Source organism: Columba livia, chromosome 1 (genome assembly GCF_036013475.1).
Source record: "Columba livia isolate bColLiv1 breed racing homer chromosome 1, bColLiv1.pat.W.v2, whole genome shotgun sequence".
Classification (NCBI taxonomy): Eukaryota; Metazoa; Chordata; class Aves; order Columbiformes; family Columbidae; genus Columba; species Columba livia.
In genome coordinates this window covers 92,051,426-92,077,541 of record NC_088602.1, presented here as the reverse complement: position 1 = coordinate 92,077,541, position 26,116 = coordinate 92,051,426, and the positions used below count along the sequence as shown (strand labels likewise).

The window sequence follows — 26,116 nt, the reverse complement described above, 5'->3', positions numbered from 1 at the left end:
AAAAGCGCCGAGGAAGGCAAGCGGCGGCGTTCGCTCCAGCGCGCATCCCGCAGGCGCCCACCTCACCGCTCCGTGCCCCCCCTCCGGCCGCCCACACCGGCGACGACCACGGCACTGAGGGAGACGAGGAGGAGCGGAGCGTATCGCTCCGTACCGGGCACCCGGCGCCTGTCAGCGGGTCCGGGCACCGGGATACGCCCGGCCGCCGGTACTGTGCGGAGGTGGGGGGCGGCACAGGCAACGCGGGGCAAAGGCGCCGCTGCCCCCGCGCGGGTGCCCGCCGGGCGCCGTTGGCCTGGGGTGAACCGTCGCCCCTCCCAGTCAGGGTCCCCTCCCCACCCCCCTCCTTCCCGTCCCCTTTCGCCGCCACTGGGCAGTACCTCATATCTGCGAGGGCCGGGGGGCCCCACTCACACCCATGGCGAAGGCGGGGGGGATGGAGGAGCCGGAGCGGCGTCCGCCACCGCCTCCGCCAGACGCACCATCCCCTGCCGCTGCCTCCTCAGCCACCGTCTGGCGGGCGGCGGGGGGGAGGAGCCCTGGCTCGCGCTCGGCCTCACAGCCGTACTGACGCGCGCCGCAGCTTTCCTCCCGCCCCCACGACGCGACGGGCAGGCGGGAGTCGCCAATCAGAAACCCGGAGCGCCCCAGGGACCCGGTCTCCCTCGGCCAATCCCGGGTCTGCCAAGCCCGCTCTCGCGCCAAGGGGGTCAGCGCGCAGTGACCGGAGCTGGGGGGAGGGGGCGGCCGGGATGCCTCCTCACCTCCAGGGGGACGCGCCTGTGGGGGTGGGTGGCCCCTTTATTTTACATAAGGGTAATTCAAGCCGGTTTCTCCTCCTTCCCTCCTCCCACGCAGGCTGCCAGCCCTGCTCCCGGGAGGTCACACAGGGCAGCCGCCGGGCACTGCGCTGCGCCCCGGACGCTGTAATGCGACGGGCGGCGCCGCGCAGCCTGCTGGGCCGCGTAGTCCTCGAGTGCCGCTGGGGGAGAGAGGGGAGCCGCTTGCTCCCTCCTCCTCGCCCGTAGCGAGCGACGGCCGCCCTAGCCAATCTCACCTCTGCTTCTATGCAGAGCGGCGGCCGCCGTGGCCAATCACGAGCTCACAAGGGACCTCCCTTGACGTCGGGGCTGGGAGTGCGGCGTGGGGGCGGTGCCCGCGCTTGCCGGCGGGCGTCGAGGTGGGAGAGCGGCGGAAGTAACGGTTTGTCATGGCAACCGCCGGTCGCAGGGTGACGGTACTTACCGGGGGCCGCCGGTGCGCTGTGTCGGCTCCTGGCGGGGGCTCTTCCCGCTGGGGGCCCCGGGAGTGAAGACGCCTGGGTGCTGAGCTGCTCTCCGGTGCGATAGAGTACTGGAGTAAAAGCAACGGCGTGGCCGGTGTCGCTAATGGCTAAAGGGAGTGGGGTACTGCTTGACAACTGCCCTCAGGGAACATGAGGGTGCTGGGGCCGCAGCGCGCCCAGGACTGGGGGAAGCGGCTGGGCGGCGCCGAGCTCGGGGCTCCCTGCTGGGCCGGTCGGGGGTGTGCCGGGTGCCGGGCGCCGCGCTGCTCTGCGTTTCTGAAGAGAGAGGTGCTTCAGGGCGGTCCCTTCGGCCTCGGGCGTCCCTTGGGGTGTCAGCGCTGGCTGACCGAAGCAATCTAATGGCCGCATGGTTTTCTGCCTCTCTGCTCCGTGCTTTTCTTAATTTATTTTTCTTTTCTTTCTAAAAGGCCCTTGGTTGTTGAGGCCAACATATGCCAAGTTGGGAGAGGAGACCAAAAAGCCAAGTTGTGATTTTTAGTGAAGTCACGTAAGGTTCCTTACATTCCTGCACTGTTTTTGTGGCCCTTTGGGCTGACTGAGCTAGTCAAATTGTGTGCCTTCTAGCCTGGGTGGCAAAAAAACCCATCTACTGCATTGGACCAGCAATTGGTAAATCCTGTGTATCGTTCACTTCCTTTTGCTGTACATCTTCAGTCCCTAGTATTTGCTATATGGTGGTCAATGAAACTGTTACCCGTTGCAGGTAACACCATATCTTGTCTTATTTGTTGATCTGTTTCAGAACTTATGTGTTGGAAGGACTCATAGGCTGTATGTTGCCTGCAAACAATTGTTATTCTGCTTATAAAGAGATGTGTAGCTTTAGTTACTTGTTTGCTCTATAGATACTATACGTATTACAGTTTGTTTTCTTTGTTTTCTTTTTCAGATCACTATGAAGGTCTTGTATTGTCAGCAGAATTCTCCTGGAGAGGAAATTACATTTGTCTTCCAGGAAAGAGTGAGTTACAGTTATAACAGCATTATTAATCATTCACTGGAAGAAGAGGGTGTGGCTGAAAGCCACAAGGGAATTGAAACAGCTAACTCTTCTGTAGACTTAGAGAAGAACTGGTGTAATCCTTGTAAATAGAGCCAGGTAAAGGAAAGTAGGGGAGGTGTACTTTACCATCATCATGCAGCACTTGGCAAAAACAGTGCTAGATTTCTCTGTGCAGTTTTGGGGTCCATACTGAAAAACAGGTTTTGCAGGCATAACAAATGAACCCTAGCTTCACGTAGATTCATATCTCTGGTTGGATTTGCTGGTCACTGAAAAAGTAGAAAAATGTCTTGAAAAATGTATTCTGTTTCAAGTGTTCTACTGTTATTTTCTTTCCTTCTGTGAGTTCATTGCTCTCAGTGAGGATTGAGATCATAGTGCAGCCTTTTTATAAGAGGCATTGCTAAGTCTCCTTTGTCTAGCTACCTATTTCCCTACAACATAAAGGAACAACAAGAAGACAGCTGTTTTTTCTGTCAAATTTAGCTGAAACTGTTGTGCTGAAGAATTTTTGTCAGTTTGATGCAAACATTAATTGAATAAGTGTGTACATATGAGTATGTGGCATAAGACTAAAATAGGATGTCAATGAGTATATATCAATGTAGTATGAATATCTGAACAGTAGAAAAATGCTTATGTGGTTTTGGGTATGTGAACCTGTGTTGTTAAACCTCTTATAGGTGCAAAATAAATTACTATAGATACCTATGTATACTGGTGTAATATAGATACCTAAATATACCTATGAGTCATAAATCAAAATGAAACAATGTAGTACTGGTAAGAATCTTGCTTGAGCAGCTGCCAAGTCCAAGTAGTGAAGCACATCTAATTAACTGCCTGACGAGAAGGATGCAATGAGATCGGTGATTTTGATAACGCCAAGATGCATATTCATGGAGCAGTCTTAGATCTACTTAAACTAATTGTGAAGTGGTGCTTTTGCTGAAAAGGTTTGCTCACCTTTCAGCAGCACATTTTTGTTCTCTTTTTTGTCATGGTTTAGGAGTCATGCACCTATAAGGTAAGATGGATCAGCTTATTTGTCAGGTGAAAACTAGTAAATTGTTACAAGTTAGTTTACATCATTGTGATGGCTCCATGATTACTAAGTCTAACACAAAGGAGGGGATAGGAATATGTAGGTGGCGGCAACAAGTAAGCCAGACAGCTCTGGTGCAGATCTTGAAATGTACTCCTGTGCAAAGACTTTGTCTGCCTACTTGCTGATTTACATCTCTTTAGACAGGAACTGATTCTGCAGGTGTCTGTGTAATGACCAGCACTATGGGATCCTTATCTTAAATGGAAATAAATATTGAAAAATGTCAGGAAAAGAAAAGCTAATTGGCTGAGGACATCTTACTAGAACAGAAGGTGGATAATGAAAAGTCAGTAGCTTGGATGAAGAATTTCCATAGCAAACCTTCCTTATATGGTGCTTGGTTAGTTCCTAATAATGACATATTTCAATTATGAAGGCAGGAGCTAGTTAACAACACAAACATTTCATTGTCTCTTTTTGTTCTTAAGACTTGTATTCTTGTATAAAGAAAAACAATTTTATGACGTGCATTGCAGCAATACTTAGGTTCATTGAGCTATGCATACCAAAAGGGTAGTTCCAAAAGACAGTATAATCTTAAACTTACATAAATTACACACCTCTCTTAGATTCAAACTTCTGAAAAAAAAAAAAAAAAAGAAGAGAAAAGAAAAAAAACCTAGAGATGCAGTATTCATATAGTTAAACAGTTTAATGGCTTTTCAGTTTTGTGGAACAAAGAATGAGACCCCACTTTGGTTTGTTTGCAGAGCAGGAGGTCAGTCTGACTGGCAACACGCCTTGCAATTTTAAAGGAACAGCATGTGTTTAACTCAGCTGGGGTGAGAAAAAGTTCAGCTCAATATTCTTTGGACAGAGGTTACTCTTCATGTTGCTTAGCCTAGGAGAAAAGCAACAGCTGTGTCTTGGGAAGAGTCTAAAAAAGCCTCAAAGAAAGCTTAAACACTTAAGAATGTATCTTAAAAGCTTTGCTTCTACTTCTGAAATTATGACTTTCTGGTGTTTCAGTTCTAACAGACATCTCCACTGCAGACTACAGTATAACATGGAAATACATGATTTTGCCTCCAGTCCTTGAGGCAGCTTTTCAACAGCTGGGTGGAAATCAGCAGTCCAGAGCTCAGCCTGGCTAATTAAATACTTTAAAGTAGCAGTACTCAACTACTTAAAATCATTTCAGATATCAGCCCCAATCCCAAAAGTTGAAATGGTAAGGGGAAGCTTCATTAGTAGAACACTTTTGTATGTGGAATAACCATCATTCCTGGGCCTTAACACCAATTCTTATTGGTGCTGTTTCTTTGGCATTGTCTGGACTACATGAATGTTTGCTTCAGTAAGTTTGTCAGTAGAGTATGTCAGACATTCATGTAAAAGTCTCCATCACTCTTGCAATATAGTTTTAATATTAAAAGATCTGCTTCCTTCTGTTTGTTAGACAGACACTAGGTGGGCGATCACATACTAAAATTGTTGCAGATAACGACGTGATGTTTACCTTGCAGAGAAAAAAAAAATCACTGTGTGTTGAGGTTTGCTTAGGTCTAGTGGTCAGTTTGTAATAGTAATATACATGTACTCAAAATGGTGTTGTAAATCCATTGTGATATCCGTTCCCTTTTCGTTGAAAAAAAAAAAGTGCTTGTTCTGACTACAAAAGAATCTAAAACAGAGACTCTGGAAAAGTGCTTTCAAGAGCTTGAGAAGATCCGACTGGCACATTCATGTTGCATTGTATAATGTAACGTCTGCAAATTTGTCCTAGGAAAACCTTCCTCCTACAAGAGACAACGATGTGAAAGTACAAGTTAGAGCCTGTGCACTGAGCTGGATAGATACAAAGGTATTTGCTTATTTTTTTTTTTTATAAAAGCTAGAGTTGTTTACAGTTTCCATTGAAGATCTAAGCCTGGGCCTTAGCTGGCAATTGGCACAATTCCATTTATGGCATCTGAGGATATGGCTTTACTGCTGAGAAAGAGGGCATGGGATTGATGTGGTATTCTTGCATATCTCTTTAAATAAAAAAACACCTGTAATTTGGTTCCTAATTTAGGGAGAAAGATCAGTTGTCTTTTGTGAGTTCTCTTACAGTAAATCCCTTTTATCATCCTCTGCGTACTGACTTTAAGTCACACTTTGGTTTGCCTGTTAATAACTCAGTTATTTGGTGTTTGTTTTTTTTTTTTTTTAATATGCTTCTAAATTTAAATACAGAAACCAGTGCAAAGTTTTTAATATTAGATGAGGAATGTATGTACAGATAGCATTTTGGTAATGCTCAACTTTCTTACTGTGAATATCAAACACTGTAACATGATAATAAATATGGAAATTTTTAGCCCTAGCAAGAATGTTGTAACCATTATTTTCATTTAGCTTCTGTCAGAAATTAAACTGGAGAAGGAGCTTCTACCTGTTGGTCGAGAAATTTCTGGAGTCGTATTGGAAGGTAAGTTAGTGTAATTGTCTTGTGAGTGTGTGGAGCAAGAATTAAGGTCTGCTAGTCCAGAACAAATAAATACTGTTTGCAGGGTACGCCTCTAATAGTAGGAACTATTTGCTTTCTTAATGAGGCTTCCCCTAAGTCAGTAATGATACCAAGATGAAGGTAAAAAAAGGATCCGAACTGTAATTCCTGCATATCTGTACAGACTTAAGAAAAAAAATGCAAAGGCATAAATAAAATACATTGAGATCTTAAGACATTACCTGCACAGGCTTATAACAATATTTACTTTATTTGTGAAAATCATTTGTTGGAATAATAAGAAAAAATAACACTCTGGAATTTCGGCAGTGTTTCACTGGCATGTCCACCTTTGATACATAGTTTAAAGCCTAGATCTTTCAAATGCATACACGTGTGTGTACTTGCATGTAACTGTGGATGGGGTGCCAAAGTTTAGTGAATTAAACCTTTGGGTTTGGTCTGTGCATATTAAATGGGATTTATTTTTTTTTTCCACTACTAGGGTGTATTTTTAGTTTTGTGAACTAAACAGTGCTTTCAAATGCATGTTCAATTTCAGCTATAAACATTAATCCTCATACCTTTTTTCCTCCTTTTTGTATGCTCTTCATGAGTTGGAAGAAAGGTAACCTTTTTTCAGCCAGATGATGAAGTGGTGGGTAAGTTAATGATTGTTTGTCTTATCAACTAACACAATTAGTAATCTTTTATAGTGAGTGGCTGATTCTATAATAATTGCTAAAGCTACAATTAGACACATATTTTCAAAGATTCAACTAATGTCTTTTGAATGAACTCTTATTTATGAGAATTCTATTCTGAATGTTTTCTCTTAAGGAAGTTTTTTGATTTTAAGTATGGGAGTTCAGGTCCCCATCTGATGTAATCTGCCATAGTCCTACTGCATTCACTGAATCTTTAAAAATATACACCTGGGTCAAGTTAGGCATGTGGAGTGAGTGTTCTGAAGGCAACCATCTGAATACATAGTCAATTATTTGTATTTATAACATTATCTAGATGAGCCTAATACATCTTGATTTCTGTGGATGATATAAAGTCTAGGCTTATATTTCGTGCCTTCTTGAGGATGATATAAAATATACTTTTAGCTGATAGTGATGAATCTCTTCTTCTAGCATACTGAAGACTATTCAGTTTCTTCTAAGTCATGTGAATGCCTGTTTAAATAAAGAAATCAAGAGTGGTCTTAACTTAAACGTGCAAGTAGGTTCACCAGTTCTCCTGGATTTCTGAGTTGCCAAAAGCAGTGCACATACTCAGACATTCTGCTGAATACAAGGCCACATTTCAAAAGAAACACTGATTCAAGCTGCTTGTTTTCCAGAATCTTCATTTTTACTGCATATTCTTGAAAGTGGACTTGTTTGCCCCCTTACTGAGCCACAGGGAGTCCATGCCTTCTGATCTTGCTATGACATTATTGTCAGAGTAGCCCATTGGAAAGGCAAGCAGTAATCACTTTACTTTTTTTTGTTTGTCATTTAAAACAGAATTCCAGGTCAAAAATCACTTGGAAAGTGTTTGGGGCTTTTCTTTTCCTGGTAAAACTTTGGCAGACCTTTTATATCATTAGCTTAAATCTAATGGAATAAGATGTGTGATTATTTATTCACCACAGAAGCTGTAATCCTTACAGTTGGGAAATAATACTCCATTTTGTAGGGTACAGACGTGGCTTTGCTTTGTTTGAGAAAGTATGTTATGGCCAAGCATTTTCTGGTCTTGTATATGAAATAACTTTGAACTATGAATAATATTATTGTGAACAGTATTGTTCATTTGGTTAAATATATCACTGATACATGCTACCACTGTTGAATATTCTACAATACTATTTTTGTTTCAATCACCTTCTGTTGTAGTTGAAGGAGTACAGTTTCAGTAAGTAGTTCAGAAAAAAAAAAACCTCTGAAATAATCTCAGTGGACCTGAGTGGTCTAAGTGGTGTTCTAAATGGCTGTAGGAGGGTTGCAGTTCTGTGAATTTGGACTTTGTTCCATTCTTGTTAATCCAGATATAGAATGGGTAGTTTGAATCAGCTGAGCTACTTCAGAGTAATTCTGACATTAAGGGAATAGAATGTGTGCTTGGGTCATGGAAGAAGCAGGTTTGTTTTGTCAGAGACTTCTATTGTCTGTGTCTTTATTCTTGAATACTGAATGTTTGTGAATGCAGGTAGAGAAAAGTCAGAATTACACATATGGAAAGAGGAAGATGAAGAAAACAGCATTAAATATTTTTAGCCCTAAAAGAAGACTCACTTCTTTAAATGCTGAAACCTTACAGCATTCTCTTTCAAACAGCTGTTTAACCTTATCCATCCAATATCGATGCTATAAATACAAAATATAGAAGTGAAATATTTCTCTTACGGTAAATCTTTCCTAACAAGCACACTTCCCAGTTACTTTCTATTGTTGTGACTTTATACATAGTTAGGCGTGATTTAAAAGAAAATGGGCTATTGCCAAATGGTTCGGTTACCTGTGTGTTTAATAATATCAAACTGTCCCAGAATGTACAATTGCCAGAAGACTATTTCCACTTGAATTTTACAAAAGAGCCTGTCCTTCTGTTGAAAAGTATAGTCCTGGTATATACTTCTTACTGGGTTTAACAGTAATAATACAGTAATACAGTCCTTATTTATGAATCTATTATTTTTAACTGTAAGAATAGTACTGTGCTCACTGGAAGTACTTGGTGTGTTAAATCATTAATCTATTTCTAAAATCATACCAAGAGTTATTTCTCACTTTTGAAGTTTTTCTGATCCTTCTTTAATCTTCCAGAAGAAATTTCTTTGTCTGTATAATGTGCTCTCTTAAACATAATCATTTGTTTGGTTAACAAAAATATAGTAGTAGAACCTCAGACCAGCCAAAAATCTTTTATTGTGACATACGTTCTTGATTTCCTTTCAAAATTTAACTCCATTTTATTTGTTGCTCCCAGAATCTTTTAGCAATCAATTATGCCATGTTCCTCATTAAAATAAGTGCAGGGAAATTTATTCTGAGAGTTAAATTGGCCACAAATACTCAGAGACATGAACCTAAATATAAACGTACCTGCAGTTAGCCAGTTTGCGTGTCAGTTCTTCCGTATGTCCTGTTACTGAATATATAAATAATCAATGCACGAAAGTCCTGCACTATGTGGAGTATTTCTGACAAGTAACATGAAAAATGTAATTTTGTACTCGTGTCAAATACTTTACGTGTATGGCATACATAAAATAAAGGTCTGTATTTCATGTTGGAGCTTCTGTAAGCATTATGAGGTATACTAGGGGGCACAGTTATTTAAGATGCCATATGTCTTTCCCCCAGTATAAGGGTCATGGTTTTGTGAATGGTTTTAGAGACTCTGAAATCAATGTGAGTTGATGGCAATGTGTAATGACTCCTCAGAGGCTGTCTTGAGTGTTAGGAGATTATGTGACTCATTCCTGAACTTTTGTGTCTGTCAAGAAAAGGAATGTCTTTATGTATTATTCATTCTGTGCTTTGCTTTTTCTATAGTAAGATGTTAGAGTGCAAATGGGTTTAAGGGCCAAGGCTACTTCAGCGTACTATAAGAACGTTTTTCTTAGCATTTGAAATATGATAATGTATCAATCATCAAAATCTGAATGATGCTTTAAGATAGAAGTGATATTTCTTAGGGACATTCTTTCATATGTGTTTATATTTTGTATGCTAAATTAAAGGATTAGAGGATGACTGAAGTTATAAAAGTAAGACAGAACTTAGAGTGATGTTGTAAGACAGTGTGTTCTGTTCTGAGATTCTTGCCCTTCTTGCATTATTTCATAATTGCACAATAGCTGCTGTAGATAGCTACTTTAGACTTATTATTCCGCAGATAAACCCTTCAGAGATCCACAGATGTATACAAGCGTTGTAGGGTAACCAGTTTTTAATGGGAATTGTAAAAGACTGGAAATAGCAGCCAAATTTACTGAGGATTTTAAGCCAAAGCCCTTGCTTCGGTCTAAATGGATAATAAGTTTGGATGGAAGAGGGGAGAAAATATTGTTTTACCAATCATAGAGGATACATGTATTCAGAAGCCTGAATGGATGCCAGAACCTACTGTTCATCAATCTCCTTCTTTGGCCAGTGGAAGAAAAAAACACCGTTATGACCAGCATGGATTTTTTTTTTCCTCTTCTGCCTGTTCTGTGTTTGCTTTCTCTGTCTTCAATCGGTGGGTTGGTTTTTTTTCCTTCAGTTTTTTTTCTCCATTCCAACTCTTTAAAACTTACACTCATGCATTCTTGCTTGTTATTCCTCAGCTTCTTTCTGTCCCTTTTTTGCTGCCTTTCCTAACAACACATGTACAGGCGTCAGGATGGAAGAGTAGAGGTATCTGTAGTATGGCTTGGTCTGTGCCTGTCTGCAATATGAGAGCTCAACTTTCTTCTTTGTTAGCCATGGCCCAGACAGAGTAGAAACAGGAGCACTCGGAGAGCAGTATGAAATGAATTGAGACATGACCTGACAAAAATTAAGTGTGCCAGTAGCAAAAAGCACTCACTAATGCCCCCATTCTTCCTCTCCCATAACCCAAGACAATGTTTGGAGCACCTTTGGAGCCATCTTGTGCACTGTGCCCACAGAAATTACAGACTGTTACCTTGCCAAGTTTTCTTAAGGTGTCATAAACCTGACAAGAGGGCAACAGAGCCACAGACCAAGTGGGACTAGCAATTTCATTAGGAGCTTGTTTGGTTATAGCGCTTGCTTGTTTGAAATTAAAAGTCTATGTTCAATTTTTTTCAGGAATTTTGCCTCTTGATTCTGAAGAGTCTGGTCTTTGTGAAGTTATTCTAGTTCATGAGCATTATTTGGGTACGTAGTACATATATTTTGCCAATATTTACATTTACTGTATCTTTAGAATTCAGTTTAGCTTTTCTGGTAGGAAGCTAATTAACTTGGACCTCTGGGCAAACTTGTTCTGTATAGGAACATTCAGACATTCTGTCTACTCCACCTGTTCATGGAAGCTTTGAATAGTATGTACTCTCAAGGGCTTTTTTTTTTATGCTATTATCATTTAATGAGTTAATGTTTTGCCTAAACCACACAAGCTGACTCAGTTTTTTTTCTTTTTTTTTTTCCCTTCTGACTTCCCGTTTTGTCACTTCATTGTCTTTCTACTTTTTCCTCACTGCGTCTGCCACAAAATTAAATGAGGAGAAATTTGCCTTTTTCCTCGCTTTGACTTAATCCAGGAATATAACTTGCGACCAGACTAAGTGATGGAATAGCAAACTAGAAGCTGGAGAAAGGAATGTTCGGGGAATGAGGATTAGGGGAAACCTAGTATTGGAGCATTCTTTTCAATGATTGTGAGTTCCCAGTTTCCCCTTTCTGGGCGTGGAGTGCTTTCATGTGTAGAATACCAAATTTCCTAACAGTTTGTTGTGTAACTTTGAACAAGCTACTCTTTAGCTCAAATTAGTTTGTATTGTGTTTCTGTGACTGTCCGTGAATTCAACCTGTGTAGTTATGAGGTGACTCCTTTAAATTTGTTTATACCAAAACTAAGTCCCTACTTTTATTGCATAAGATATGGTAAAATATCCTCTCCGTGTTTTTTAAAATATGTGAGAGGTAAACAAGTATTATTTATGGTGATTTGTTTGAAGATGAAATCTTCCTGGCTAGCTATGACAGTTTTTGCAAAATAAGTCATGGACTCATGGAGATGAAAAAATAAGGTTTATTCTTTCTAACACTTCAAAGTACAAATCAACAGAAATGAAATCTAGAGGTCTGCCATTGCCTTATCACTATTTACATTAACTACAGGCAGAAGATATTTCTGACTTTATATTACCTCCAGTAGCTTATTTTGTGGTAAGTAATATTAACTGGCATACAAAGTGATGCTGTTGATGATTCCTAGAATTCTTTTCCAGCACACTTGTAAATGATCCCAGGTGATCACATTGCTTATGTTGTTTTACAGCTTCCCCAATTCAGGCTAAACTATCAATTTGTATGTTTAAAGGGGCAGACTAAACTTTTGCAGTCTTTTTTTCTTTCTAGCATGCTTCAAGAGGCTTGCGCTTAATTCTATGCTAGACTCTCAGCTGGGTTATGATGATTTTCTAGCGTAGTATCAAGGTCTTCCTTAAATCATGTAAATGGCTTACATTAAAAATTGTGTTTGAACTTGTGATTTCTAGTTAACAGAGTTTCCCCAGGCTTTTAAGCATGTAGATAGAATGGGAAAAATCTTAAGCGTCTTGTAGGTAGAAACAACAGAAAACACAGATGACAAATAATGTTATATTGATCTTTATGTCTCTTAAAATGCGTTATAACCTCCAGAAACTGTTTATATCAATGGATTACGAAGTAAAATATTTTAATCTATATGGAAAAAAAATTGGGAACTCATGGACTGGAGCTTGCATTGTGTATTTTCTGTGTCGGAATTATCTTTGTGAAAAGGAGAAGAGACTGCCTCAGATCATTTCTGTCCGGAAGTGGGTCTCTCTTTCTTTTTTCCCATTTAAGTACTGTATTTGTCTTTGAACTTGCTCACGAGAGTGCTGCAGAAGCAAACTGATTATTCTTGGAATAACAATTACCTTCTCCATGTAGCTGACCTAACCCTGCTATGAGTCACAATATAGGAGTATTGCCTTTGTGAAATAGGTCATAATTATACCTGTAGATGATTTGACTTGCATAATTTTCATTCATGTTACAGAAAAATAATTCTGAATAAAATGTTAGGGACTTGCTGCTTTTTTTTTTCCATCTGGTTTTGTTTGTTTGTTTATTTTCTCCAAAATCAGTTCATAAACCAGAAAAAGTTTGTTGGGCTGAAGCAGCTGGGACTGTTCGTGATGGTCTCCGAGCATACACAGCTTTACACTACCTTTCCCAAGCCTCTGCTGGAAAAACTGTTCTCGTAATGGATGGAGCGAGTGTAGGTAACAACTGTCAAATAGTAACAATTTCAGAACAGAAGGATTACCTCTGCTATAAATGTCTAATCACCAGAACAGTTGGATTTCTTACAACATACTGACTTTATCAAGCCTTGTATTTTACTCCTGGCAGTACCCTTAACTGAATGGATTAATAGGAAAGTCCCTCCCACATAAGATACTGAGCCAAGAATACAGTCCTTTATGCGTTGTGTGGGTAATGAAGAGAGGTAGTTCTTTTGTGGTCTTTTACATTGACATAGTTTTACCTTAAGCCCTCAGGTATAACTGGAGGAAAGTGCCTTAATTTTTTATTCCTTCCCACCACTGCTTTTTAACTTCTCTTAGATATAAATAATTTCATTTGCATTACTGCAATCTTTATTGCTAATGAAGATGTGGAGCTTGCCTTGGCCAACATTCATTAATGTAAATGTGGCTGGTTCTTTTTCTTTGGTAGTACTTCTTTCTTAAACAAGCAAGCAACCCCAAAGGTACAAACTGCAAGTGCAGTTATGGTACTTCTGTTACTTATAGTAGAACCTGAGCAGTTTTATTGAAGGGGGGAACTAGTTAACTCCTGAAAGTCTGTTCCAAGCTCTCCAGTCAACTAAAATACTTTTTTGGCCTCATTTGGAACAGAAACAGATCTGTGAATATTCAAATTCTTGGTTCAAATGTGTTTTACTGAAGGAGTAAGTTCATTTCTGGATACTTGATACATTCTCCTGAATGTCCTTTGCAAGATAATCTTCCCTAAACTGCATCAAATTGTTGCTGGAAATAAATAAATCTACCTTTTTTCTTCTGCAGCCATTTGGTACAATAGCTATTCAGTTAGCACAACACAGAGGAGCTAAAGTAATCTCTACTGCAAACAGTCTTGAAGATAAGCAGTACCTGGAGAGGCTTAGACCTCCTGTGGGTAAGTTATATTCTTCAGTGCTAAAGTTTATGCTAAAGGATGTCTCGAATTTTTTATGTTTGTTTTTTTGGTTTTGTGTGGGCTGGCTTTGGTTTGGTTTTTTGTTGTGTTTTTTTGGGGGGGGGTTGGGGTTTTTTTTGTATAGGGACTTATTTCAGTAGCTGAAAACTGAAATACAGATTTATAAATAGTCTAATTAAATACTTTGAAAATTTATTCTGTACTCCATAGGTATTTAATTTATATTTTAGGTATATTTAATGGCATTTTTAATTCTTCATTTAAGTTATGATGACTGTCAGTATTTTCCATCTTGCACAATAGCGCTCGAGTGCTGGCTTTTGGCCTAACTACTCAAGAAGTCTTTTCATTTTATAAAATTGTTGCTTGTGAACAAGAAGGCGGCATTACTAAATCACCAGTATCACAGTATGTAATCTAGTTACCTGAGCTAGAGTTCAGATGTAATCATATACTTGAGATACAGTATTCATCAGATTCAAATTACTTCTAATGCTATTTTATCAGGCTGTGTGGCATCTCTCTTTCAAGTACTGTCTGAACTGTAGATGGACTCTCAATGACTCTGCGTTTTCCTATATTCCAAATAAGCTTTGCATTAGACATAACACTTGCATTCATCTATGACTTCTTCCATTTCTTTTCTTTGATACTTAAGTTTTTGGGAGTTTTCCCCTCAAAATAACAGTGCTATTTGGACCATGAGAAAAAGACTCCAGATAAAAGCTACTAGCATCTTTCCTGATCAAACTTTTTCTTATTTCAATGCTGCAGAATGGAAGAAAGCAGAATATTTCTTTATTCAGACAGTCTGAAAATGGCAGTGCAAAGTCCAATGTGATTGCAATCTGTGAACTTTGCTGTACAGTGACCAAAAGGTTGAAAAACTAATGTTTAATACTTCCTTCTCAAAATGCAAAGATTTGCCCCAGTATAATCATCAAGTTTATTTTTCACTGTACAACTGTTGTTGTCATTCAAAGAAGTGAGAGTAACTGTGTCTCTTGGAAGAATATCTTTGTGGGGAAAGCATTGTGTGGTCAGTTATCATGTCTACAAACATTAGAGTCGCATCGATCACAGTGTATATGGGTTAAGATGAGATCTGATTAAAAGATAACATCAAGGCTAACTGTCCCTGACTCAGACTCCTTTCTCCCTTGTTGTTTTGCATAGTAATATCGTTAGCAATCTTGGCTTTCCAAATGGAGAATTAGAGCAGTTTTCAAATCTACTTTCTTGTTCCTAGTGACTTACTAAAAACAGTCATTGCTGTTTTGCAGGTGCATATAGTATTGTCCTTGTGTTCTCCCTGTTGGCTCAAGAATAGTAAGCTAGTAGAGAGATGAAATAAGCCAGAGAGCTGCTCTTTAGACACAGAGAGAACGGAGTTCTTGTCAATTTTAATTCCTTTCTGGCTCCCAAGAACAGAACTGCCAGTGGAAACACAGAGACAACACATTGTGCATGTGCATTCTGGGGCTGCACGTTCACACACATCTGCAGTCTTGGGGAGTGATTCACTTCCAGCCTACCAAGTGAGTCTTCAGCTCTGCCTGGAGTGGCTTTGGAGCACTGAGCGTGCAGCAGGAAGCGGCCAGCTGTGCAGAGGTTATTGCACAAGAGCAGGCAGAAAGACGTTTTTGCTGTCTGACCTTCAACAGGAAACAACATTTTGTGTTGGGAATGTAATAATTTCGTCTGAGACCTCACATACTTATGTCTCTGTATGTATATGTTGTCTCTGGTTTTTTTTGAAACTTCACAAAAAAAAAAAAAATCTATTTTTTGCTTTTCTTATTTCAGAAGTCTTTTTTAACGTAACAATAGACGTGACAGACATCAGAACGTAAAGCATTTTTGTGAATGCTGTTGATATGCAGAGGTTTGTTATGCCACCTGTTACAGGGCAGAAGAGTAAATGCAAAAAACCTGAAACTTCAGTTTCTAATGTTTTATGGGTATATTTTACTAATGATATGAGAACTTTATCAGCTAAGAAGGTACTTGGTAATTAATTTTATTATCATAGTCCTGTCAGCATATATGAATATGACTTCAGGTTGCTTGGCATATTTACTTTTCACTGGTATATTTAAGTTATATGAATGTTAATATAAAATAAATGCCTTAAGTAACACAAGCGTAGCTACCTATATCTAACCTGACCTCAAATGTCTGTGGGTGGAGGCTTCTTCAGATTTGTGCTTGTGTAGGGCTTTTTTTCTATAGATTTTAGCAAGTCTATCACTTATCAACAAGCAGCGATTTATGTTACCAGTGTGTAGCATAACTAGCTGCTTCATCAAAGGGGTGAAATAACCATTTCTTGCAGTGAAAAGGCCATCGCTTATATTACTCATGTATGTGCTTGTTTTACAACAAAAGGATTTCAACAACAGGAGTTCAGTTTAGCAGGTTTGCAAATAAATGTTTGTGGAATGTAAACATTAGGGGGGTGGATTTTAACTGCAAGTTTGCTTCAAATAAAGAGAGAGAACCTGGTTAAAGCATTAAAAAGATAAAGGATTTTGAGTGTGAAAGCAAAAATCCTCTGTTCTGGTGGGTTTGGTTTTATTCCAGTACCTTTAGTAAAAGTTCCTGTTAATGTTTAAGGATTCATATTTAGACTAACAGGACAGGGTTTTTGCATGTCTTCAGTAATCTTTGGAGTAAATACAGTAATATCATGAAGAAGGGGACTGTAATTAATTTTGACATTTCAATGCCCATGTTTCACAGTAGAGACAGAATGACTTTGTGTTAGAGAATGGAAGAAAAAAAATATATACACGTTTTTCTGTTCTATAGGTCACCCCATTTTTCTGTGTGTGATGTGGTGGTGGTGGTGGTGTGTTTTGGTTTTTGGTTTGCTTGGGTTTGGGTTTCTTCCTTAAAACCAATTTTGAGATTTCAGAGGGTACATTTCTGGTAAGAACTCACCAGTGATTTCATGGCTCTCTTGAGCATGTTCAATAGACCAAGTAGCAGATCTTTTGTGTGACTCTGTAGCTCAACTTACTGGGTGAGAGTAAACTCTGGTAGCAGGTTGTGGAAGTATTGGCATTTCTACTTCTAACCAACAGTGAAAGAGAAACTGAAGCCTTATTGCCAGAGTAATGTTACTTTAGAAGCTGGGCAAGTCACAGAAGAAGAAACTGAACTGATTTACAATTGTTTTGTGAGGAAATTTTGTGGAATGACAAAGGATTATAGAAAATGATACTGTAATTTGTTGCTCAGCCTTTTCCACAGTGGAGAGAAATTGTTATAGCATTTTGCTAGGAAGAAAATTGAACAAGATTTTGATGAGTACTGTTTGAACTATTGTATTATAAGTAGCAAAACTGGAAATTTTTGCTAAATGGAAATCAGAAAATAGTCAAACTAACTAAACTATTGCATTTCTTTTTGATAGTCAGGCTTTGGGTCTATTGAACCAGAACTATTCTCAAAAAGTGAAACGATTTGTAGAAGCTTCATACCATGTGAAACTGCTGTGTTAAGAAAAAGCTTCTTGACTGAAGAAACTTGTAAGAAAAGGATATTATGGGGTGTTATTTGCATATGGGGAATATGACTATCATGATTAAATTAATGTGACACTTTTATTAAATTAGGACCATGTGTGTTCTCTGTAGCCATATCATTTGACTTCAGTAAAAAATTGAATGATTGACATAAGAATTTGAATGCATCTTAAGATTTGATTGGAAGGAGTGGGAAAAGGCATTTAACTGAGTATTTGCCTTCTTAGTAACCAGTTTCTTGCAACTTTTTCTCTCCTTCCTTCTCACCCCCGTCATTAAATTGAAGAAGGTATGCGGCAGCTTTTGGTAGGTAAGTACACATTGCAAATTTAAGTTTAATCAATTACACTTTGGAAATATGCCTCCGAATTTATTTGCTATTATATCAATTGTCATTTTGCTAAGAAGTCTTTGGCCTGTTTAGTTTCTAAATGTTAGTTTACCTCATAATTGTGAAACAAAACTAAAAACCTTAGCTGCTACTTCTCTGTCTTCAGTATTCCTGATGCTGTGGTTTATCTTTATAACCATCTATTCATATGGTATCACAGATGTATGAGAAGAAAAGGTATTAGTGACTTTCAGTTCAGAAATATTTCAAGAGAAGATGTAAATACTTCCGTCTAAATATTTATTTTGTGACCTAGAAAGCCATTTAGAGGTTAACAACATCATGCAGAAAGTAAGGTATTAACAAGTTTATCCATCCTGTGAGATAAGGAGTGATGTTACTAAGCATTATTATTAGTAAGCATTGTTTTAAAGAAAAGATGGATATAATAAGATTAAAAGACTTGCTGGAATCATAAGAAATGTCAAGTCAGTGCCTTGTAAGTGACTGAATTTATTGCATTTTTACGTGTTTACTTCTGACTTGCACTGGGAGACAGGGCTCCATGCCAGGGAGAAGAGGGTTTTGTTTCCCACTATGATGTGAAAGCAAGAGAAGGGCCATGCAAGGGACTGGCAGGAGGTGGTGGGTTTTATGTAGAGGAAGGGGAGAAAGCAAGGCTTGGAAAACTCTCCCAAAGCATTACTGCTGTAGTTATTTGATGGGTAACTTGAAAATTGGGAGATGTGAAATAATATGCCTCCTTGTCTTTGACCACTCTCTTTTGCTTCAATAACATGACTGGTCACTCCAGATCTCAGTATTTTTGAAGGCGCTTTTGGAAAAGAAAAATAGCAAAGAATTAATATACAGAAGGATTTCGTATTCTTCTAGTAGTGTACCTTATACTTTTTGGCCTAAAGAGACTTGTGAGTTTTCATTCTACATTAGGCTAATGTATATTTTTGGTGTTGGTCTTGCACTGTATTGTAAATGAAAAAACTATTGGCTTTTTTTTTTTTTAAACTTAGCTGCAAACTTGCTTGTAACACTTGCAGAAACTAGAAATGTTTTATTCTGTTCTCAATCTAAACTCTACATTTTTATTGTAATTGACCAAATGTCTTGCTCTTCTAGCTCGAGTGATAGATGTGTCAAATGGAAAGATAGATGTGGCAGAAAGCTGCTTGGAAGAAACGGGTGGCCTGGGAGTGGATATTGTTCTAGATGCTGGAGGTATGTAACTAATGAAAATCTGGTCTTCAGAGCACCATTAGTGGGGGCTTTTTATTATTATTAACAAGTATATAGGTGGAGGCTGTATTACCTCGAACAATTGCATTTAGTTGCTAGTTGCCATGCGATTTTATGTATCTACTCAATAGAGTGCTTTAAGCAAGATCTCTAGGATCTGCTCATATCGCCCTCTAGTGGAAGCATCTAATAGTCATCTGCTAAATTAGTCTGAAATTTTCCTCTTACTTAAAACTGAAAAAAAATGTTCAAAGAGTAGAGCTGTAGCATCATTGTCATCATTGTTTATGCTGCCTTATTCTAATACAAAAATTGCGCCATTATTGCAGTACTGTCAACTTCTATTTTAAAACAATCATAATAGTTGAAAACTCTGAAATTACTGTTTTACCTGAAATAATTTAAGAACAACTTAGAGTTCCACTAAAATGTATTTTTAAAAAATGTTGAATTTCCTAAATCTTCTACTTTCTCAGATATTCTCATGTGACTAACAGCATAACGTAATCATAGTGCTGTTCCAGACAGCCATCTTCCGTTGTGTATATTCATGTGCTTATATTGCGACTCGTTTGTATCTGAAGACATAGGACTGTAAAGAATCCCAAGATATAGGGTTTTCAGTACAGGAGGAGATGGGCATTTCATTCTCAACAGAATTTTCTGCTGAGCTTGAATGAATTTGTTCTTCCCCCCAGTAAAACAATTTAAAGCTGAAGATGAATCAACATTAAAATCACAGTTGCTGCCTCATAAGCATGATATCATTACTCTTCTTGGTGTTGGGGGACACTGGATAACAACAGAAAAAAATCTTCAGGTAAAGCTACTGTATCAGTAAGTTAGTTTGTACTAGAGTTTATATATGGATGTATCTGTGAGCTTCTGTCATGGCCAAATGGTTCCCCACTGTTAAATAACATCAGTTTTCACTTAAGAAAACTTTTACATCCAGAAAATGGGAAGCATACAGTGTTAATAAATGTTTGTATTTTCCTTTGGCACAATTTTGGGGCTGTCTTTTCTGAGATGATAGTAGGTTATAATAATAGCTTGTGTATACTGACAAATTTTAAAGGGCCTATTTTGTTTGGCTCAGGGTATGAAACTGACAAGACAGAAAAATATAATTTAAAGCTGTAAATATTACAAGTGTGCTAAGTCTTAAAAATGGGCAAGGGGTGTTTTTTTGTTTGGTTTGGTTCTTTTAACCATCAATATAAAATAACCACTTAACTTTAATATTTTTTTCTAATGGAAAATAAACTAAATAACATTTTTCTTCATTTTGTTTAAGCTGGATCCTCCAGACTGCCATTCCTTGTTTCTTAAAGGAGCCACAGTCTCCTTTCTGAATGATGAGATATGGAACTTGTCCAATATACAGCAAGGGAAGTATCTCTATATCCTTTCAATGGTCATTTTGAATACTGCCTGGTAATATGAGTGGATGGAAATATAACTGAGAAACCAACTAACAGATTTTCTTCTACTCAGTCATGGAACCATAGGCTTAAAGGTCAGCACAGTTAAGTGTACAGGGTAACTAAAATATAACATACATTCATGTTTTAAACTAGGTTCTGCGTTCTTTCTAAATACATATTTCTATATGCTTCATTAAAAGCAGTCCTGAAATAGAAAGCAGACCTGGAGAAAATGCAACCTTTTGGTTCAGGATTGAACCTATTAATTGAAGATTTGATTCTCTAAGTTTTTATATTATGCCTATGACATTTTGGATTCTTTTTTTTTGTTCTTTTGGGCAGTAGATCCATGATCTGTAAATCTTAACGCAATTTTAGATGTAAAAGTTTAAATATTTTTGCTTCATAAACTTTTCTTTATTTGCAACATTACATACATAAATTTTATCAAGCAAAGATGTGGGTGTGGGAAGAGGAGTGCCTCCTTCATTTGCATTACGTACATTTGGTCTTCAGCAGTCGGACACTGAGCTTCCTATGAGCATGGCAGTTGTCAGTGGATCGCTTGGAAGGTTTGTAGTGGAAGGTTTGTCTGTTTATGGCTTTAAGGACCCTCCCTGTTCCGTACTGCACTGCAGATTATGAGATATGCTGAATCACTTTTGCAGTTCAGCAGAACGGCAGAGGTGGGTGAGGATTAAGTCATTACATTTGTGAAACAACTAACTACGCTGCAAGGAAGTCCTCCCCTCCCCCACTGAACTGCAAAGTAGATTAGGCAAGGTCAGGCACACTAAGGAAATATTTATGGGATGGATATCTTGAATCGTTTTATAGTCTGATATTCTTGTTGAATGCTTACTGAATAGTTACCACATATAAAAAGTAAGGTGACGAAACAGTAAGATTTCTTCTCTTGTCTCCTGAGGAATCTTTAATAACAACAGAACGTTTTATCACAACAGGTTTAAGAAGTTGAAAGGAAAAACGTGCTTTTTTTTTTTAATCTGTAGATCTTGCGCAATTCTTGACCATATGAAATTAATATCATCTGGAGAAACTGCCTAGTGATTGCTTTTTAAAGTGTCTTGAGCTTCAAATATTAACTAGATTGCTCTTAAAATGAATGAAGGAAAAATATTTTTTTTTTTTTAGTTTCCTAGGAAGACTAAATGCAGCCTCATCTGTTGCACTGTCATGAATGTTAGTCATCAACTGAAAGATCCTTTATGGATGTGCAGTGGTGCTTTAAGAATTTACAGGCTCTGCTATGTCCCCAACTTTATTTTTACCTGAGATGTCTGGCCAGGCTCAAACAATTATGGAGAATGGAGTCAAATCCAGTTGGCAGCTGGTCACGAGTGGTGTTCCCCAGAGCTCAGTATTGGGGCCAGTTCTGTTTAATCTCTTCATGAATTATTTGGATGAGGGGATTGAGTGCGCCCTTAGTAAGTTTGCAGACAACACCAAATTTGGTGGGAGTGTTAATCTCCTGGAGGGCAGGAAGGCCATACAGAGGGATCTGGACCAGCTGGATCATTGGGCTGAGGCCAATTGTATGAGGTTTAACAAGGCCAAGTGCTGGGTCCTGCACTTGGGTCACAACCATCCCAGGCAGCGCTACAGGCTCGGGGAAGAGTGGCTGGAAAAGGACCTTGGGGTGCCAGCAGTGTGCCCAGGTGGCCAAAAAGGCCAACAGCAACCTGGCTTGTTTCAGCAGTAGTGTGGCCAGCAGGACCAGGGCAGTGATCGTCCGCTTGTATTTGGTGCTGGTGAGGCCTCACCTTGATTACTGTGTTCATTTTTGGGCCCCTCATCATAAGAAAGACATTGAGGTGCTGGAGAGAGTGCAGAGGAGGGCGATGAAGCTGGTGAGGGGCCTGGAGCACAAGTCTGATGAGGAGCAGCTGAAGGAACTGGGGCTGTTCAGCCTGGAGAAAAGGAGGCTGAGGGAAAACCTTATCACTCTCCACAACTATCTGAAAGGAGGTTGTAGCATGGAGGGTGTTGGTCTCTTCTCCCAAGTAGCAAGTGACAGGACAAGAGGAAATGGCCTCAAGTTGTGCCAGGGGAGGTTTAGATTGGATATTAGGAAAAAATTGTTCATGGAAAGGGTTGTCCAGCACTGGAACAGGCTGCCCAGGGAAGTGGTGGAGTCACCATCCCTGGAGGTGTTTAAAAGACAGATATATGAGGTTCTTAGGGACATGGTTTAGTGACAGAGTTAGGTTATGTTTGGACCTGATGATCTTGAGGGTCTCTTCCAGCTGTGATTTTCTGTGACCGCTAACTGGTACCAAAGTCTGTCATTGTCATTCTGCACAAAAAAATGCAATTGCCATTCTGATTGATTCATGTTGTACTAGTGTGGGCTGCATTTTTCGGTAGTAACCCTTTTGCTTTATTTTTTAGAATTCTGCTTTCCATATTTCATTTCTGCATGCTATTTCAGGAAAGGAGGTTTCTGGTATATAAACAAGTGCATAGATCTGACCTAAAGATTGGAATTAAGGTTAATTTTCATTTTGCCTTGATCCTGCTGGTTTTGTATCGATAGAGAGCTCTTGCCAGCAAACGTGATTATGGAAACGTTTATCTGTAGGTATGTCGTTACCTTGACAGTCCTCTTAGATACCCATCTTAGAAGATATAATGGAGAAATTATCAAGGAACATTTTCAGGTAAGACAGATGTGATTTATTTTTTTAATTATTATTATTTTTTAAATTCAGCATTTGAACTAGAAAACTTTTGCCAGCACTGTACTGCAAATTTATGTTGGGATGCTCAGGAAAAGATGCCTCACATCATTTATACGGAGCAGTTTATGGTCGATTTCTGTTTGTACTATAGCAGGCTAAACACAAGAACTTGGTAAATCCCTTGATTTTGCTGTGGCATGTACTATGTCAGAATTTAACACAGGCAATATGTGCTTTTCTTGATCTAGAAGGACCATATGTTGGCTTTAAAAGATAGTAGGTCTGTCTAATACTCTTCTGAGAAGAGTGACAGCTTCACTAGTTATAAAGACTCCCGTAATGAGGTGGGAATGGAAGATTCTTTCTCTTAATGCAGGGTAACAGTGTTGCTGTTGAGCAAAAGCCTTACTACCACCACCATTTCCCCACCCCATAAGATAAATACCTTTTAATTAACTTCTCTTTCCTGTTTGCTTTGGGGTTCTTCCCTTCTTCTGTGAATCCCAGCAAAGCTATAAACTTTTATTTTGTATAAGGAGCAAAGTTTACATAGTGAAAGTAAAGTCTATAGCAGTAGTCCTGCAATAGTTCTGTTGATCTGAGCATGCTCACCAGACATTTCTGACAGATTCTTTCATTTTAGGCCTCAGCTGGATGAACCAATCCCATTGTATGAAGCAAAAGTTACTATGGAAATAGTTCAGAAGAATCAAGCAAGAAAAAGACAAGTCATCCAGTTCTGACACACAATTTCCTGATTTCAAAGTCTGTGGAAGATAAAGAAATGTAATGTATTTGAGAAGTAAATTAGTGGACACTTTCACATAATGCTGTAACCAGAATTTAAACATCTTTTGTACTCCAGCAGAAATGGCCTGTGAAGCTCCTGTGACTTCAGGGGTTTTTTTATTCAGTTGAGAGCAGAATGTTCCCATCAGCAGCTTCTAAAGAGGCCGCCTTGACACACATCTCTTGCCTGCCCTACCACAGTCACAATTGTCAGTAACATCTACAGACAAACTCAGTTGCCATGGTTTTTCAACCATAAGAAATTAAAGGGAGAAGAAAAAAGAAAAGGGTGGTTTTTATTAGTCCTCCATTCTACAGTCCCTACCAGTAGTCACCTCTATATTTATCTTTTGTTTTTGACAGCAACTGAGACTGAGCACTCTTTGAGGTACACTTAAAGCCTTTAATCCACATTTTAAATTGATATTTAATTGAAAGCTAAACCCATCAGAATTGGCAAGGATGCTAGAGGAGAAGGATGATAAACTGACAGTAAGAGTTCCCCCCACAGCTGATTTTTTTTTTGTTTATTTTTGGTTTTGTTCTTGTTAATTCCGGCAATCGGGCAGTAAACCTAGTAAATCTAGAGTTCACAAGCTGATACAATCATGTCATTCAGATGTTTGAGGCACTTTATATATCTCATTACTGTAATGGTTATCTTTGATATCTTTCCAGTAAGGCCTTCCTATGCTGTGAACTTTCACTTCCTCTCATTTAACCTCAGTCCTACGCCTGGCACAGCTCAAATGTGTTTATCCAACATCTTCCATTACCATGCACCCTCTGCAAATCAGCAGCAGGGACAGAGCTTCTGTTTTTTGTTCTTGAAAGTGTGTGGCTTCCTGCTTGCTCTTATTTCAGCACAAAAATATTTTTCAGCTGTGCTATTCATTTTTTCACTGTGTGGATGGTTCAAACAGTGGACATTAGCTTTTTGAAGCCATGTAAGAAGTTGAAACATTTAAGTAGATAAAACACATTAGCTGGAGCCATGATTAATCTGTCTTCTAGCATTCACCAGACCTGTAGTGGATTCTTGATAAGCAATGCAAGGGGAGCACATAGAAGCATGAGTAAATCTTATTTTATTACTAAAGTGATGCAATGCAGCCTTGAAAACAAGTAATGCTTTTACACACATGTGTGTACACACACATCTAAAGCATGTAAATAATCTGTTAGACATTTATTCTGAAGCTGTGTACCTAGCTGCTTTTTTTCCCGATATTGTTCATTTTAGCTTAAATGTTTGCAAAATAAAGTAGACCAGAGGAAACAAAATAAGAGTTTTAAAATAGGGTTTAATAAAACAGGAACAACCACTGACAAAACTGCAGAAGACAGATTTTAATATTATAGTTTTAATTTTAGTAGATCTTTTGTCAATAGATGTGTTGCTCGTAACTACATATGTAAATGCCTTTTGAACCCCTTGCACAATACTCTAAGTTCAGCTGTTGCTGGATCAGGTTATGAAGCAAATATCTCTTTGTACTGAGAGTGTGAAGCTGCCTTTTGGCACATTTAGTTGATGGAGGTGTGTCTGCAACTTCAAATGCTCTTTAATAATGCTTTGGAGTCTCATGAAGAGTTGCCTCCTCTTTTGCACATCCCCTGACAGAAGCAAGCAGAAAGTTTTGAGTGCAGGAGCGAGGCTCAGGCTCCCCACCTCCACAGGGAAGGGCTGCCACGCACTCCTCTGTTCCTTTGTAGCTCTAACGGGGAAGTATAATGTGCTTCACTGTTCCCCATGCACTGACCTGGCAGCCCTACAAAGGCTGCCAGGCTCTCCTGTCACCAGCTCCAGCTCTTGCCCAGGTTGTGTGAGGATGCTCTTGCTCTAGGGAGCTCGAGCCCTGTGCAGCCAGGGAGATATGGATAATGCATAGATTGTGGTTAAGGGCAGCTGTGTGTCTTCAAAGCCAGTTTTGTGTCTGTATTAGTTTTATAATCCACCGTTGTTTTATTTAATGGCCTTCAGAGCTGTATGTTGGAAAGGATCATCTGTCTACGCATCTGCCCCCTTTTTGGTGGCAAGGGGATGGGTGTCTTTCTGCAATACAGTCCTAAGTAAAATACTGCAGTGTGGGCCACAGATCACAGTCAAAACTAGTTTTCTAACCTGAATACGCACAGTGTGTGTTTAGACCCACATCTCACACAACTGCAACCCTGTTCTAGTATCGTCGCAGGTGATTTTTGTCCTGGTGCAGCCATGTGGCAATTTCCTTGACACGTGACTGGAGAAAGGCTGGTTTCAGAATGGATTCAGAAATCAGTAAGTTTTTTTTAGCAGTAACGCTT

General features: G+C 39.2%; 2 protein-coding genes across 25 annotated transcripts in view; one reads left to right on the top strand and one right to left on the bottom strand.

The window, feature by feature from the left end:
- ITSN1 (intersectin 1) overlaps positions 1–955 on the bottom strand; it is a 136,325-nt gene extending 135,370 nt beyond the window's left edge. For 10 of the 14 annotated variants that reach the window (XM_065066842.1, XM_065066861.1, XM_065066848.1 and 7 more), the window contains exon 1: positions 381–594. The gene's annotated coding sequence lies outside the window, so the exon portion shown is untranslated. Of the gene's footprint in view, positions 1–380; positions 595–764 lie in introns of those variants that run through there. The other 4 variants (XM_065066896.1, XM_065066897.1, XM_065066825.1 and 1 more) reach the window with 3 other exon arrangements.
- Positions 956–984: 29 nt separating this feature from the next.
- CRYZL1 (crystallin zeta like 1) lies at positions 985–26,090 on the top strand. 11 transcript variants are annotated; one of them, XM_065067091.1, is made up of 15 exons: positions 985–1,203; positions 1,714–1,793; positions 2,196–2,267; positions 5,144–5,221; positions 5,758–5,830; positions 6,466–6,510; positions 10,663–10,731; positions 12,696–12,829; positions 13,644–13,755; positions 17,596–17,616; positions 18,775–18,873; positions 19,590–19,711; positions 20,189–20,294; positions 22,954–22,999; positions 23,664–25,143. In XM_065067091.1, exons 3-15 carry the CDS (start codon positions 2,202–2,204, stop codon positions 23,761–23,763), a joined length of 1,071 nt encoding a protein of 356 aa, XP_064923163.1. In that variant the 5' UTR covers positions 985–1,203; positions 1,714–1,793; positions 2,196–2,201; the 3' UTR covers positions 23,764–25,143. The 11 variants fall into 11 exon arrangements, 10 of the variants coding, with proteins under 10 accessions (XP_064923163.1, XP_064923117.1, XP_064923147.1 ...); XM_065067045.1 differs by having other exon boundaries at positions 17,593–17,616; XM_065067075.1 differs by having other exon boundaries at positions 1,068–1,203; positions 1,714–1,915; positions 17,593–17,616.
- Positions 26,091–26,116: the final 26 nt, after the last annotated feature.

Coding starts and splice junctions, on each gene's coding strand:
- CRYZL1 (XM_065067028.1), top strand. CDS start 1,211: ATGGCAACCGCCGGTCGCAGGGTGACG. Junction 5,831..6,465: donor TTCTGGAGTCGTATTGGAAG/GTAAGTTAGTGT, acceptor GCTCTTCATGAG/TTGGAAGAAAGGTAACCTTT. Junction 6,511..10,662: donor GCCAGATGATGAAGTGGTGG/GTAAGTTAATGA, acceptor AATTTTTTTCAG/GAATTTTGCCTCTTGATTCT.